This window comes from Hyperolius riggenbachi, chromosome 4 (assembly GCF_040937935.1).
Source record: "Hyperolius riggenbachi isolate aHypRig1 chromosome 4, aHypRig1.pri, whole genome shotgun sequence".
NCBI classification, from domain to species: Eukaryota; Metazoa; Chordata; class Amphibia; order Anura; family Hyperoliidae; genus Hyperolius; species Hyperolius riggenbachi.
The window spans coordinates 419,563,120-419,580,234 of record NC_090649.1 but is presented as its reverse complement, the minus strand read 5'-3'; the positions used below and the strand labels follow the sequence as shown (position 1 = coordinate 419,580,234).

The 17,115-nt window shown below is 45.8% G+C and overlaps 1 protein-coding gene across 3 annotated transcripts in view; it reads left to right on the top strand.

Annotated features, from left to right (window-relative positions):
- The first annotated feature begins 753 nt into the window (after positions 1-753).
- The window catches only part of CFAP36 (cilia and flagella associated protein 36), a 37,438-nt gene continuing 21,076 nt past the window's right edge, over positions 754-17,115 (top strand). The window contains exons 1-4 of one of the 3 annotated variants that reach the window (XM_068232428.1): positions 754-936; positions 4,684-4,748; positions 7,931-8,032; positions 13,934-14,048. In XM_068232428.1, the coding sequence (XP_068088529.1) occupies positions 756-936; positions 4,684-4,748; positions 7,931-8,032; positions 13,934-14,048 (463 nt within the window). In that variant the 5' untranslated portion in view covers positions 754-755. Of the gene's footprint in view, positions 937-1,087; positions 1,164-4,683; positions 4,749-7,930; positions 8,033-13,933; positions 14,049-17,115 lie in introns of those variants that run through there. The other 2 variants (XM_068232429.1, XM_068232430.1) reach the window with 2 other exon arrangements.

Sequence of the window (17,115 nt, the reverse complement as noted above, 5' to 3'; positions counted from 1 at the left end):
CAGTCTGTATGCATGTTGGATTATTATAGCTCTGTACATATTAACAAGCTGACACATCATTGCATTCCAGCGGTTCTGGAGGTGTGTTTAGCTTCTAAGGGTACAATGGTTAATTTGCATATATTCAGCAGTGGTGCCTGGGAGACATCTCGAGCTCACTCCAACCTGAATTATCGCAAATTCTTTCTGTTTTAGGAAAGCAAATTTTTGTTTTTCTTAACATTTTAGTAAGGGGGCTTTTAGGACCATTGTAGTCCCTTACACACCCCAATGAGTTCTGGGTCACCATGAGCTTGCTGGTTAGTCTGTGCCTCTCGGATTTACAAGCCCTACTCCATAGAGCCAAATTAATCCATGCCATGCACTGATGAGGATCAAACAATCCGAAACAGTCTGTATGCATGTTGGATTATTATGGCTCTGTACATATTAACAAGCTGACACATCATTGCATTCCAGCGGTTCTGGAGGTGTGTTCAGCTTCTAAGGGTACAATGGTTAATTTGCATATATTCAGCAGTGGTGCCTGGGAGACATCTCGAGCTCACTCCAACCTGAATTATCGCAAATTCTTTCTGTTTTAGGAAAGCAAACTTTTGTTTTTCACAAATAATAATAATCAGGACACAGCAGCGGTGAGGTTGAGCCTGCTGCAGGCACAGCGCTAGAGGGCAGACAGGAGGCAGCAGCAGCACCGCAGTCAGCACACAGCAGTGATTGCAAGGCGCGTGCCCGGTAGTGTCCCACATATTGCCATGACGTCGGTTTCCAGGGAAACGTATTCCTCCCCGACCCCCCTGCGCGCTCCCGCGTCTCCCTCTATCCGGGCCAGCATGGCGGAGGATGCGGAGTGGGTGCTGGAGAGCGTCCTGGCCTTCCTCGGCTGCCCGGTGTGGACGGAGCCAGTCACCGACTTCATAGAACAGAAGTGCTCAGGTAGCGTCACCGCACATCCCGCACATCCCGCACTCCGCTCCCAGAATGCTGCGCTCACCACACACGGAGCATCATGGGGGATGCGAGGCTCAATCTCAGCAGCAAGAGCGGGGCATGCTGGGACGGCTCGTTACACTCCACGGGCCCCGTAACTATAGTCTTTGCTAGGAGTTGCTGTATGATCTATATGGTGGGGGCAGAACATTGTGGGCGAGTGGGCAATAAAGGTACAGCTGGGGTACAGGTATATATACATAGTTATAGCTAGTGCAGAAAAATGGGTAATAATAACTGCTAAAGCCAGGTTAGCAGTGGTTGCTTTAGGAAAGTACAGTGAAGTTGATGGGTATTAGCCTATTAGGAGGGAGAGGAGGGGGATTGAAGCTAAGTAAATCCTGGTGCACGCTTTCTAGGGCCTCGTCCACATCTACTCAGCGCAGATGGCAGTGCGATCAGAACGTAACGCGTACAATCGCACGCCATCTGCACTGCTACCCGCTGCATTGCTGATCCCATCCATTGACAGTGATGGGATTAGCTCTGCGCTTGCAGGCAAAATGCAGGCAGCAGTACGCAAGCATCGTACTGCTGTGCAGCGCAGTATGCCGTTCCTGCATGTCACCACGTCATACGCGCTTCCAAATGCGCATGACTCATTAAATCCAGCTTGCACCTTAAAGGGAAGGTGCAAGCTGGATAAAAAAAAAAAGATCTACTTACCTGGGGCTTCCTCCAGCCCCTGGCAGCCTATAACTTCGCCAGGTTGGCATCTCCTGTGCCTGCGAGAGTGCAGGGCCGTGCCCCTCACGATCACACTGACGTGAGTTGGAGCGTTCTGCGCAGGTGCAGAAGATGCCAACCTGGCTAGGGACACATAGGCTGCCGGTACTAGAGGAAACCCCAGGTAAGTAGATATCGGTACTTATCCGTTAGCCGGGCGCATCCTCTAGGTGGCGACAAAACTCCACCAGAGTTGCATCTTTTCCTACTATCCATGTCGGCCTGGAGGGGGAATAGTAATTAGCGCCACCTGCCGGATGCGCCCGGCTAACGGATAAGTACCTAGATATCTTTTTATCCAGCTTGCACCTTCCCTTTAAAGAGAACCTAAACTGACCTGTAAAAAAATTAATTTCACTTACCTGGGGCTATTACTAGCCCCCTGCAGTTGTCCTGTGCTGTCACTGAATGGTCCTCCTTTCCCCCGCACTGCGCACGACGGCCACTGCGCATGCACGGCCCTGGCCGCACTCATCCTCGATCACGCTCCGGTCATCTGGAGCATTCTGCGCATGTCCCAGGTAAGTATAAACACACCGATACTTAAGGTCTCTGGTACACTTTGACCAATCACTGGCCAATTTTACCATCTCCGTGTAGTACGAGGGTCAACAGATATTGAATGATATGAGCAGATTGTATAGGTAAACACTCGTTCTACGAAGAGGTAAAATTGGTCAGTGATTGGCCAATAAAAATTGTATTTGTGTACCAGGATTAACACAGGTACACCAGAGGAGATGGATAATGGTAAAGGTGGCCATACACTCGACCATTGAATAGATCCCTCTCTGATAAAAACTATTGCTGCCAGCATACTGTGCACAGATTTCCAATAAGATTTCAATCTATTGTAAATCTGTGGTGCTGCCTCTGCCTGCTGGGCTCCCCAGGCTGTGCAGAGTGTTAGCAGCGAAGCTTATGCTCACCTGTCTTCCAGAGCAGTCTTGTGGCTTCTCTCTATTACCGCTGGGCGCCTGTACTCCTTGATTACTTACATGCAGTCAGGGGGTTCAGGCTCCCGGCAGCGATAGAGGGGGGGGGTACATATTTTACATTTTATGATATGTGCAGTACTGCAGCGTATATATAGAAAGTTTTGTTGTGAAGGTGATAGATTAGTGTTAGCTACAGTGAGTCCTGGATCCCTCTAGATCGTTTCTTTTGAGCGTTTAGGCAGTGTCCATGTTTCCCTATAGCCTCTTTCACACTATACGCTGAAAAACTGAAGCTTTTTCACAATGCACTGCTATGGAAAAATAAAGACAAGACAAATTACATTTATATTGAGCTTTTCTCATGGCCCTTACCTGGGGCTTCTATCAGACCCCTGTAGCTGTAATGTCCCACGCCGTCCTCCTACGATCCTCCATTCCCCGCCGCCAGTCCCGGTCTAATTACCCCTTCAGCGAGACAGCGGCTGTTTGGCGGTGGCCGTGCGCGTGCTTGCTCCCGCCTCCGGAAGCTTACGGCGCAGTAAGAGAAAACCTCGTACTGTGCCTGCGCAATAAGCTCAAAGAGACTCAAGCAGGAGCACGCACTATTCGTCCTGCTAGACGAATAATTGACCGGTGCCAGCGTCGGGGAAAGGCAAATCGTAGGAGGATGGCGGGGGACATGACAGCTACAGGGGGCCGATAGAAGCCCCAGGTAAGTGTCAGCAGTTTTTTTTTTTTTTTTTTTAACTCCACAGAACCCCTAAGCTACGTACACACACATATGCAGCAACTGTCGTCTGAAATGGCCAATAACGACCGTTTCAGCTGGCGATCGTTGTGTGTACTGCAGCTGCCAATTGATATTGCTCAGGCATTTTTAAAGATCTGTCCTGTCAGATTTTTAACGACCCCCGACTGATTGAAGCCGATCTGCTGATTGTCGTCCCTCTGCCCCCCTCCATAGAAACAGAACACTTTACTAGACTCAAGGCTACGTATGTGTCTGTACAGCATCTTTCCGTGAATTGTTACCCAAGGAATTTTCTCGATTTTTTTTTCCCCCATGGGTGACATCTATGGGTGACATCTTCCGTCTCCTTCCCAAAAGGAGATGGGCGGCACCTTACCTCCTCCCTGCTGGGAATAATATAGAGCGCATCTCAACTTTGGTGTTCCTTATGATACAGGGCCCGCATGTGAGTTTTAACATTAGATTTTCCCATTCTACCCACTAAGGCCTCTTTCACAGTGCGACGTTAAAGTCGCACGTTAGAAAATGTTCCAACGCAGACTAACGCACAGCAATGCAAACTCTGTGCGACATTCACAGTGCACACGTTGCGTTGTGTGTAACGTGTAGCGATATTTAGAAAGTGCTGCATGCTGTGCGTTTAGCAATACATTTGCTGCGTTGTGTGTTGCACATGCTCAGTAATGTTTTTTTTTTTTAAATGTAACGCATGCGCCGTTTTTGTTCCATCAGTATGCGACAAAAACCGTGCACCAAGAGACACATAACGCAGTGCAAAATAACATCCAATTTTATAACCTACATGCGCTGCGTTAGGGGCACGTTGTGCGACTTCATCGCATCAAACGCACCATCCCACTGTGAAAGAGGCCTAAGTGATGTATTTTAGGTGTTGCTTCTCGCTTATATGGAGATAATATTTTCAGATAGGCTTCTGCTGTAAAAGAGCCAAAATTGTGCTGTGTTGAAGCTTTGAAGGAAGACATGGCAGACTTGTATCAAATACAATTTCCTGTATATATTGCATATCTTTCATTAGTTGAGAAGAAATTGAAGCTATGGTCACCTAGATACAATCTATACCTTGGCTGTTAAACTCCCTGCAAAGCCCGTGTGGTAGCTTGCAGTGCTAAGCGTCTACCTTACCAGCTGTTGCTTATCTGTATATTTATCTGTTTACCATAACGACATGTTTTATGAGTATTGCCTACATGGATACACCTGTTTTAAAGTGCTAGGTGTGTGTTTTAGCTTGTTTTTGTTTGTTTCTGCTTGTAGTTTTTGATGATGAAGAAGAGAACAAGTTGTCATATACAGAGGTACATAATGAATACAAGGAATTGGTAAGTGGATGGATAGGAAACCAGCTAAAATAATACAACTGTCTGAATACAGGTAGTCCCCGGTTAACAAATGAGATAGGTTCGTTCTTAACCTGAATCTGTCCCATAAGTCGAAACTCCGTGCCATGTCTGTCCCCTGTACCTCCTCTATGCCCCCCTGTGTCCCCAATCTATGTCACCTCTGTTCCCCTGTGCCTTCAGTGTCCCCCTCTGTCGCCCCACTGTGTCAACTCCGTCCCCCTTTCCACTTAGTGTACTGCAGCAAAACGTAATTTTACTGGTTTAAATACATTTTTTTTTCTTAGAATTTTTGTAATTGATTTTTAAAAAAAACAAAAAACAAAACTATAAGGTCTTTTTGAAAAAAAAAATGTTTTCACAGAATTAAACTTCATATTTTGAACCCGAGGTGGGTTTGAAGAATATTATCTGCATACAGAGGCTGGATCTGCCTATACAGCCCAGCCTCTGTTGCTATCCCAAACTTTCCTAAGGTCCCCCTGCACTCTGCAATCCCTCATAAATCACAGCCACGCTGCTGACAAACAGCTTGTCAGAGCTTACTGTGTTTATCTCTATAGTGTCAGTCTGCTGCTCTCCCCGCCTCCTGCAGAACTCCAGTCCCCGCCTGCATCCCTTCCCTCCCTGCTGATTGGAGGGAAGGGACGGGGGCAGGGACCGGAGCTATGCAGGAGGCGGGGGAGCAGCTGAGACTGACACTACAGATGTAAACAGAGCCTCACAGCATGGCTGTGATTTATAAGGGATTGCAGAGTGCAGGGGGACCTTAGTGTGGTTTGGGATAGCAACAGAGGCTGGGCTGTATAGGCAGATCCAGCCTCTGTATGCAGATAGCAGTCTTTTAAAACACCTCAGGTTCTCTTTAAGCATCAGCGGGTCATTCAAAGTACAAGTCGAAGACTACCTGTACTGAGTCCTGCTAAGAACTCTCCTCCACCTTGTTAGCACATTAAAACCACTGCCGTTAACAACTTGCATTTATCAGCGATCGCTGTGTTCATACTTTGTATCCCTGTCACATCCAATCAGAGTGAGAAGCAGGCTGTGTGGCTCTCCCTATTGGCTGCCTGGCTCTCCCCAAAGGCTGTCTGTCAAGTTACCACACAGAGACAGCATGAGGAGAGACCATTATGGCTGCTGTGAGCTGGAGAAAAAAAACAAAACGCTTGTTTTGGCCGGTAATTGAAATACGGAAACCTTTGTGAATTGACATTTCTTGACACTTAGCAAGATAATTACTGCACAAGTCGGTAATTTCCCTCACTAGTCAGAAACTGATTTTCTGTGCGGAGATAGGTTTAGTGAATTGTAACTTGGGAAGGTGATCGGTAAAATCAGCGGTTTTCAGCATTACCCAATGTGGTAATGCTTTGTGAATAGAGCCAATGTAGCTGTAAAGCATGGTACTACAAAATTATATGACTTGTTTACCTCCTTATGCCCCCTGTGTAAAACTCCAGTCCCCCTCCCCTGTCTTCTCCACTCCCCGTGTGTAAAATCAATTAGTGGCATCGTGGCTCACCTCGCCAGCGATTCCAGCAGCGAGCGCAGACCTCTCCTCTCTTGGACGGCTCCCCCTAGTGACGGCTTCTGCTAATCGTGAAGGAGACATGCATATATTCTGAGAAATTTTGTACATCTTTATTCAGTCCTGCAAATAATTCAAATATTTTGAGGCTGTATCTCTTTATCAAGGAATAAGTAACGCAGGAATATGTGCATGTAAGGGATGCTTGGAATGTATGTGTGTGCTTTGGCGGCAGCATTCCGAGCTTCCTCTACATGCACGTATTTCTTGCATTGCTTACTCCTTCATAAAGAGGTACTTTGATCATTGGAAATGTTGGAATTATCTGCAGCATTGAATAAAGATTTGTACCATTTGAGAGTGCCCATCCCTATACCTTTCCTCATGGAGAAACCATTTTGCTGCTGTTGTGCCAGGTGTGTACCCAGAAACCTCACATAACAGCAGATGCAACAACAAAGTGTGCAAAAACGCTGTTCAGTCATCAAAAACCGCTCCCAAATTAGACAACAGGAGAGTGTGGGAACATGCGGATTCACTACCACCCAAAAAAAATAAATTCGATGTTTGTCCCTCAGACGGGTAATTTCAGGCGTATGCTGTATGATATATATGGTATGATCTTACACTGCAGCATGGGTTTCCTGTGACTAGAATAGTTTACGGTTACAGCCAAGACCCATTTGTGTGGAGATATGTAGAAGAAAAGACCAGATCTCTTGAAGGAACAATGGTTTTTAGCTTGGATTCATGTTGCTGCTGACAGAACTAACTGACCGGGGCTGTACTGGAAACCCCTATATGCAGCCCAGATTAACTGCCGTGCCATTTTCAGATGAAGAAACCTCTATATGGAAAAATATTTATCGGAGATGATAAATTGAAAAACATCATGGCCACAAGCCTAAAAGTGAATCATTCTAAGGCGTGGGACCCACTAGCAGCGCTTATCTGAGCGCTTGTGGTTTGAAAAGCACTTGCTAATGTAATGCTATGGGTGTGATCTCACTTGAGGGATGTGATTTTTCTAAAAAATCTCCCATAGCATTACACTAGCAAGAGCTTTACAAATCACAAGTGCTTAGAAAATTGCTGCTAGTGGGTTCCAGGCCTTATAATGTTAGAAAAAAAATATAACGTATTTTTCAGACTTTAAGACGCTCCTGACAATAAGACGCACCTAGGTTTAGAGGAAAAATGGGGGGGGGGGGAATACTAAACCTGGTGCATCAATGGTGAAGGGGCATCTTGTCGATTATGCCCCCTTGAGTCTCCCTGTGTCCTGCTCTATGCCTCTTTGTGTCCCCCTGTGCCCTCCTCTGCATGGGCACAGTACAGGGAGTACCTGACATTGTGGCGGGTTGGAGGTTCGTTGGTTGGACACTCACTCACTCACTCTCTCTCTTTTGGGGGAGAAAAAGTGAGTCCTATAGTCCAAAGAATACATTCTGTGCAAATGATGCTACTTTCTAAAACAAATATTACAAGCCTGTGAAGTCCTCCTTTACTGAATAGAAGAATCTCATTATTTTTCAGTCAGCCTGGTAAAGGGATAATGTTGTATAAAGCACATTAGACTGTATGACCATCATGCTTGGATTGCTATAATGTGTCTTATGTACTCTTTTCACAGGTGGAGAAGCTGATTCAGGGTCATCTGAATGACATTGGAATTGATGGGGTCCAGTTTCAGGAGGCATGTCTATCTCCTCTGGCACAGTCTCCAGATGTCAAGGTGACCACCGTCTGATTACATTATCACATGTAAGGTGCCCATACATTGGCAGAGGGGGCAGTAGATTTGATCATTAGATAGAGCCCTCTCTGAATCAGAGAGGAATCTATTGCTGTCACACCCTTGCACACAGATTTTCAATAGGAAATCTGTAGAGCCGCCCCCCCCCCCCCCCCCCCCAGGTCTCCCCCATCTATATGTACCCCCCGGCTGTGTAGGCTCACTTGTTCACCGTTGTGCTTCCTCCCATGTCCTGCATTTTTCACCATTGCCGCCTTGGGCACCTGTACCCCGTGACCTCGCCGCATGTTTACAAAGTGGCTTGTTAGTTTTGCTGCCTTGGGGGTACTACCCCCAGCATAACAGAGTAACCAAGCAGCTCGGGTTGAACCTAACCAATAGGAATGTATAGGGGGCTAAAAGAGACTAAAAGCCCTCCTACTAAGAAGCAATGCTTGGTGTAATTTGCCTTCTTAAAACAGAAGGAAACTTGCAATACTTTAGCTATAAGTGAACATTTGTGGTTACCCACAATGCACCACTACTGAATATGCAAATTATCTATTTCTGCCCCTGTAAGCCAGGCTAGCATCCAGCAAGTCTACTGTATAACTTTAAATTGTACACAGCCACTGCTTGGTTACTCTGTTGTACTGGTCCAAGCCCTATCCCATACAGCCATATCAATCCCTGCCATGTGCTGATGAGGGCCAAAAGTTAGAAACAGGCAGTGTACATGTGGGGTTGATGTGGCTGTGTAAAATTTGAAGCTATACGCTTGCTATACACCAGCAGTTCTGGATGCTAGCCTGACTTACAGGGAAAAAAAAGAGATGTTGCATATTCAATAGTGGTGCATTGTGGGTAACCACAAATGTTCACTTATAGCTGAATTATTGCAAGTTTCCTTCTGTTTTAAGAAGGCAAATTACCCCCATCAGGAAATCTATTGAACCGCTGTCGATCTACCGCCGCTTCCACCCCGCTGCTGATTGATTGTTTTCCATCTGGTGCAAATGATCGATTCTTGTTCAAAAGCTACAATCCACATTGGCACATCGATTTTGCAGCAAGTTCGATCAAGGTAATCAGATCTGCTGGGGATCGACTGGAAAAATTCGGTCTCAACACCTGTGCCCATTGTAACTTGCATTGTTTTGAACTTCTGTAGTTAAAATAAAATGGTTGATCTCTCAGATTGTGTTATTTCAAATTTGCATCATTAAAATATGTGTAAAATAAGAATTCCCTATATGAGCTTGCAGTGTGCCGTAATTCCTTCCGGAAAGTCTTTCCCAGTTAGAGGATAATGTAGATTAAAAGATAATACAATTGTAAGCTGCCCATTGACCTTACTTATGTTAATCTGGCTGGAAGATGCTTTGTGATGTTACCTTCTGATGTGCTACAGACACTCTAATTGACGTGTGAGGGCCCTTACCAGATATGTCTAAAGCCTCATCTACACGGGTAGATGAGGCTCCGATCCCGCGATTCGATTCCCCGCTCGTCCCCGCCAGCGCTGCTTATCTTCTGTTCGATTCCCTGCCATTGTCCCCTCGCGGGGAGCGAGCAGGGAATCGGCGGTGGGGAGATCCGTCCTGTTGGATCTTATCAATCGAGCCGCATCAGCGGCTCGATTGATAAGCCACATCGCCGCCTCATCTACGCGTGTAGATGAGGCTTTATGTTCTACACACACTCAACCAAACCGTCTGATTGTCCTCTGATTTTGGTCCGTTGGACAACAATCAGGCACGTTTACACGTTGCAAACAACTAAACGAGTGACTGATAACAGGCAGGTTTCCAGATCCATCCTACAGATCAACTCACACGACTGTTGGGCTAATATCGTGCAGTTGACCGTGTGTACAATGTCATTTGAACAAAGTACTTGTTTTGAATGCGACCATAACGTGTTGCCCTTTGTTTCGATTGCCCACGCAGTATGTTATTGAGTTGCTCTCTCGGTTGGCGCGTGGAAAATACAAGTCTAAACGGTTTGTCTTGGTGTTGGTTGTGTACTTTGTTGGATGTTTGTATGTACCTTAACAGGTTTATGATATGCAACAGATTTAATAATAACCTGTGTCCCTTCCACAGCACACATCACTCGGACAAGATACTTACATCACTGGGAGGGGGAATTAAATTACCTTCTTTTGGTCATAGTGTCCTTCTCTTATCCAAATTAGGAAGCTTTATTTTGTTAGCATGCTGAGCAGGGCTGTGGAGTCGGTCCAAAAATCCACCGACTCCACAGTTTAGGATTCCACCGACTCCGACTCCTCGACTCAGACTCCTCTAATTTGCATATTACCATTTTGTTGATTTAAAGGTATGTAACATGAAATTCGTCTCTTAACTGCCAACGCTTAGGAATTTTACAAGACAACTGAAATGAGAAGGATATGGAGACTGCCATATTTATTCCCTTTAGTCATAGACTAAAACTAGTCCTTGTTAAGAGTACTTGTAAAAGGTACAGGCCGGAACAAAGAACATCTATCAGGCCCTAGGCAATGTAAGTGTGGGTACATGTAAGAATGATGTGCAGGTGCTCTGCAGGGGAATGAGGAGATTCTTCCTCTATTACACATTCTACATGCACAATCTGAACAAAGTTTATGGGTGACAGACAACACCTCTGTGTTCAATGTGCACAGCATTCTCAGTGGATTCCCTGCAGCTCTGTGGGGAGTGCATATGTAGAGTATAGTACTACTGTGTAACAAAGTAAACCTGAGACAGATGAAATTAAAGTTTTATACAGACCTGGGGCTTTCTCCAGCCGCCTTCAGGATAATCAGTCCCTCGTTGTCCTCCTCCACCACCTGGATCTTCTGCTATGAGTCCAGGTACTTGAGCCAGTCGGGCGTAGTGCGCATGCACACACTCCGCCGCCAGGAGCATACTACACCTGTGCAGCACTATTGCGCAGGTGCAGAATGTTCCTGGCTGTGGGAGCGGCATGCGGCCGGACAGCGCTGACTGGCTGAATTACCAGGACTCATAGCAGAAGATCCGGGTGGTGGAGGACAGCGAGGGACTGATTAGCCTGAAGGGGGCTGGAGGAAGCCCCAGGTATGTATAAAACTTTACTTTTCATCTGTCTCAGGTACCCTTTAATTTGTAGTCACCAAACCAAATTTTAACATATCAAATTATTTGATTTCATCAGCAAAGGGAGTGCATACATTTGCATAAATCAGCATCAGTGCAGAATTATTTCCATCTCATTGACCATCTCTATTAGTGACACAGCTACACATCAGGCTTTATTCTTACAGCATAGATGTTATTTAGTATATATAAGAGATTCCTGTGTACACATCATATATACAGTCACAATCAGATATGTATATCTGACCTTAAAAATACGGGGACTGCTTGATTGAAGCAGCACAAGTAACTAATTTTGATTGGTTTATTTCATTTTTGTGGACTAAGCACAGCTATTACTGTATATATACTGTATATATACATTATTTTTAATGACTATTATCTGAGAAATAGAACATTTTATCATATTTTCTATTTTAATTACAGTTACAAATTCATTAGGAGTCGGAGTCGGCGCATTTTTTCCCGACTCCGACTCCAGGCACCCAAAATTGCCCGACTCCACGACTCCGACTCCACAGCCCTGATGCTGAGATAAGCTTGTTACTGTATCAAAAAAACTTCCTACAATCCCGCTGGCTTTGCACAATTTTTGCAGTTACGCAATGGCACCCAGCCCAATTAAAATAAAAATGTGACATATATGGATCTATTTTAGATTTAAAAAAAGGGGGGGGAGGCTTACATATATTTTTGTAGAATTTTTCTTTATTTTTGGATGTTAAAACCCCCTTTAAAGGGAAGGTTCAAGCAAAATAAAAAAATGAGTTTCACTTACCTGGGGCTTCTACCAGCCCCATGCAGCCATCCTGTGTTCTCGTAGTCACTCACTGCTGCTCCAGTCCCCTGCTGGCAGCTTGCCGACCTCAGAGGTCGGCCGGCCGCATTGCGTACATTTTTACGCATTCCCGCTAGTGCAAGAACATTATCACATACATTTTTACGCGTTAGTAGTTCAATGCGTAAAAATGTACGCATTGAACAAGTAACGCGTAAAAATGTATGTGATAATGTTCCTGCACTAGCGGGAATGCGTAAAAATGTACGCAATGCGGCCCGCCGACCTCCGAGGTCGGCAAGCTGCCAGCGGGGGACTGGAGCAGCAGTGAGTGACTACGAGAGCACAGGACTGCTGCATGGGGCTGGTAGAAGCCCCAGGTAAGTGAAACTCATTTTTTTATTTTGCTTGGACCTTCCCTTTAAAGTGAACCAGATACAAAGCACCTTCATGTATTTTAACATATATATCAGTGGGAACATTAGAGAAAACACCTACCCTGCTCTTTGTTTCATTTTTAACTGCTCAGCCTAATTCTAATCAGCCCTGATAAAATCCTCCACTGAGCATTCAGTCTGGCTTTGCTCAGGAATCATTATAGCTGAGGCTGTCTTCTCTGATGTCTTTTCAAGCCCAAGCCTGCCCCCTTCTGGCTCTGCTATAATGACTCAGCTATAATTATTCCTGGGCAAAGCCAGACTGAATGCTCAGTCGGGGTTTTTATCAGGGCTGATAAGAAGCAGACTGAACAGTGAAGAATGAAACAGAGAGCAGGGTAGGTGTTTTCTCTAATGTTCCCACTGATATATATATGGTAAAATACATGAAGGTGCTTCGTCTCTGGTTTACTTAAAGGCTTCATATACATGCTATATGTTTGTCGCCTGAGGTAGCTGCCTCTCCTGAGAATCTAGCATGTGTACGGTGGCCCTGAGGTGTCGCCAAGAGATCTAGGCTAAGGGTGTTGTTCAACTCCTTACCCCTCCTACTCTTTTGTGTGCCACACGTCATCACTCCTTCCTGCTCCATAACACCAGGCTTGTGACTTGTAACCTATACAGCATTGGCCCTGAACTATCGTTTAAGGGCTCGAGCCCCGATTCCTGCAGGCGACAGTATTCGTGCCTGACTATCGGCTGAGGCGGTCATTGTTGGCCACCTCGGCCAACTTAAAGAGACTCTGTAACAAAATTTTCAGCCTTAGTTCTTCTATCCTATAAGTTCCTTTGCCTGTTCTAATGTGCTCTGGCTTACTGCAGCCTTTCCTAACTGCACAGTGGCTGTGTTATCTCTGTTATATGATCTAATCTGTTTTCTTCTGTCGGCACAGTCGGGCTAAGGCTGGAATGTGTGGAATGTGCAGGGCTGCTTGTGATTGGTAGAAGCTATACACACCCCCTCCAGGCCCCCTGCAGGCTCTGTATGACTCACACACTCTGCTTATGTGAGCCTATCACAAGCTGGTTAGTTTGTTTGTAAACACTGCCTAAAACTGGCAATTACAAGCCAGGTTTGCAGCAGAGAGTGGCAGAAACAGCACAGAGGGGCCCAGGAGAACATAATGAATAAAATGGTATGCTTTTTGCTGTAAAAATTTTTAGAGTACAGATTCTCTTTAAGTCATGCGTGTGTATGAGGCTTCATTCATACCACACAACAGAACAACAGAAGTCTGAAGGAGAGAGGGATATCTCCTGCATTTCTACACACTCCTATACCACATGTATACAGACACTGCTGTAGAAAAGCTGGCCTTTGGTCATATGAACAGTATTCTAAGGGAAAGAACAGGCATTGTAGCTTAGTTTAAATTATTGCCATAGGTTACATGAGCAGTATTGTAAAGGAAATAACATGCATTGTAGCTTTGTTAAAGTTAGCAGTTATGTGCCATTTACTATATGTGGTTGGTAGGGGAGCAGATGTATAAATGCTCTTGGAACTGTCTTAACATTTCATCTCAATAGTTTCTCTTTTACTCCTCATTCTGAATTACAGAATATCCTGCAGCCTTTGTTAGCGGTAGAAGACTTTGCAAGTTTCAAAGAAATGATGGTGCAGAGGAATATTGAACTACAGTTACAAGCTATTCAAATTATTCAACAAAGAAACGGTAATGCATCATGCCCTGTATCTAGCTGTGGCCAGATCAAAGAAGATGGGGAACATATGCCTGAATAGATACTACAGTACTAGCTTTCTTGAACCTGAGTACTATATCATTTAAAGCATGATTCTTGGATTCTTATGAAACCTGGCATATCAGGAATACAGTGGCTGCTGTCTTTCTTTCTTTCTTTTAAAAAACTGCCAATTACTTGGATGTCTGATCAACTAGCATTTAATGATGGGGGTCTGTAGTGACTGATGTTCTTCCAGGGGGTAGATAAAAACAAACAGGAAAGACCCGACAACCCCTTTCAGGATACCTGAAGTGACGTGACATGATGAGATAGACATGTGTATGTGCAGTGCCTAGCACACAAATAACTATGCTGTGTTCCTTTTTTTTTCTTTCTCTGCCTGAAAGAATTAAATATCAGGTATGTAAGTGGCTGACTCAGTCCTGACTCAGACAGAAATTGACTACAGTGTGACCCTCACTGATAAGAAATTCCCCTTTTTATCTCTTTCTTGCTCTCAGAAGCCATTTTCTGCTAGGAAAGTGTTTTATAGTTGGAATTTCTTATCAGTGAGGGTCACACTGTAGTCACTTCCTGTCTGAGTCCGGACTGAGTCAGCCACTTACATACCTGATATTAAACTGTTTCAGACAAAAAAGGGAACACAACATAGTTATTTGTGTGCTAGGCACTGTACATACACATGTCTATCTCATCATGTCACGTGTCAGTTCGGGTATCCTTTAAGGTGCGTACACACGCACTACTGTAATGAACGACGGGTCCGTCAGACCCTCCCGCTGGGCGGGCGTTCTCCAGACAGTAGTGCGGGTGTACAGTCTGTCTGCAGACTGATAAGGCTAGAACGCCCGCCCAGCAGGAGGGTCTGACGGTCCAGTCATTCGTTACAGTAGTGCGTGTGTATGCAACTTTATGGTGTAGTATGTAAAGTAATGTAGAAAGTAAAGAAAACAAAGAATTCTTACCAGTGTTTTTGTTGTGCACATTACTTGTGGCCTCCCTGATCCCATATATGTGAGTTGTGTTCCACACTCTCTTCTCTGCGGAGTGCCTCTCATCCCCGTCATTCTCTCCTCCCCAGCCAGAACCATATTAGAATTTTAACTTCAGTGAAATAAGTTCCTTTTTGCATTAATATATGTGTGCTCCGTTCTCATACCTACTATAAAATGTATTTTGTTTATATAACCTTTGCTACCTTGCTTTAGTGCCATGAAAGTGCCTGATCCCTTTCTGCCACTTGACCTCACCCCTTCTCCTCTTTAGAGATGGCCCGAACCTCCGATTTTCGGTTCTCGAACTTCCGCAAAAGTTCGGTTTGCGCAAACTTTCACGAACCGCAATAGACTAGGGGGGCGAACTTTGAAAAGTAGAAACCCTTATGCTGGCCACAAAAGTGATGGAAAAGATATTTCAAGGGGTCTAACACCTGGAGGGGGGCATGGATGAGTGGGATAGATGCCAAAAGTCCCGGGGGAAATCTGGATTTGACGCAAAGCAGCGTTTTAAGGGCAGAAATCACATTGAATGCTAAATTGCAAGCCTAAAGTTCTTTAAAACATCTTCCATGTGTATACATCAATCAGGAAGTGTAATTAGAGTACACTGACCCCCCGAGACACTCATATAGCCGGCAGTCATTGCTTCGTTTTGATATGCAAGCCCCTTCACCGCGGCAAAGTGATGATCACAAAGTGGAATTGGCACATGTACATGCCTTTTGTGTTGTTGCAGAAAAAGTAGGCAGGCATGTACACGCACCAGAAAAAATTATTACAGCGGCTTTCAAAATTCAGGAATCCACCTGGAGTCCTGGACCCTGTTGATGGTGGCAGAGAAGGCAGTCAAGCGGCCTGCGGGCAGATGTGCTGTGTGGGGAGCGACTTAGTCTTGGGGCAGGCAGTCACACGGCGTGCAGGCAGAGATGCTGTGTGTGGGGACGGACTTAGTCTTGGGGCGGGCAGTAGGCCTCCGGGATCCATGCCTCATTAGTTTTGATAAAGGTGAGGTACTGAACACGTTTGTGACTTAGACGACTTCTATTCTTAGTGACAATGCCTCCAGCTGCGCTGAAGGTCCTTTCTGACAGGACGTTTGAGGCAGGGCAAGACAGAAGTTGGATGGCAAACTGGGACAGCTCTGGCCACAGGTCAAGCCTGTGCACCCAGTAGTCCAAGGGTTCATCGCTGCTCACAGTGTCTACATCCACACTTAAGGCCAGGTAGTCAGCTACCTGCCGGTCCAAGCATTGGTGGAGGGTGGATCCGAAAGTGCTAAGTCCGACATTACCATGAGATCGCTGGAGCGTCCTGTCCTTGCCTGCGTGGACATGGGAGAAGGATTACTGGCAGTGGTACCTTTATTGCGTTGTGCAGTGGCAGGGAACCAGAGAGGAATGGGTCGTTAAAAACAGAAACAGCTTTTATACATACCTGGGGCTTCTTCCAGCCCCATAAGCCTGGATCGCTCCCACGCCGCCATCCTCCGCTTCCTGGAACCGCCGGTACCGGCCCGTCACTTCCGGCGGACATTTGCCCGTATCACAGGGGCTCCCTCCATACCCGTACGCATGCGGCTGCGCAGTAGGCAGCCTCATGCGTACTTATAAAGAGGGAGCTCCGTGTGATGCGGAGAATCGGCCGCGTCCACTGGCCGACTCACGGCAATGACGGGACCCGGTGGCGGCGGATCCAGGCAGCAGAGGATGGCGGCGTGGGAGCGATCCGTGCGTATGGGGCTGGAGGAAGCCCCAGGTATGTATAAAACCTTTTTCTGATCTTCTTGCAAGTGCTGAATCCTTTCTACCTTCAGGTGAGTTGGTAACATGTCCACCACTTTGTGCCTATACCGAGGGCGTGTACGTGATCAAGGTCATGGTTCCTTCACTGCGACTCACCAGGTTGGTCACCTCCTCAAAGCGCCGCATGAGCCTCCATGCATTTCGCATGAGTGTCCAGTTGTTGGACCAGAACATCCCCATCTTCCCAAATTGTGTCCTTCTACTGAAATTGTAGAGGTACTGGGTGACGGCTTTCT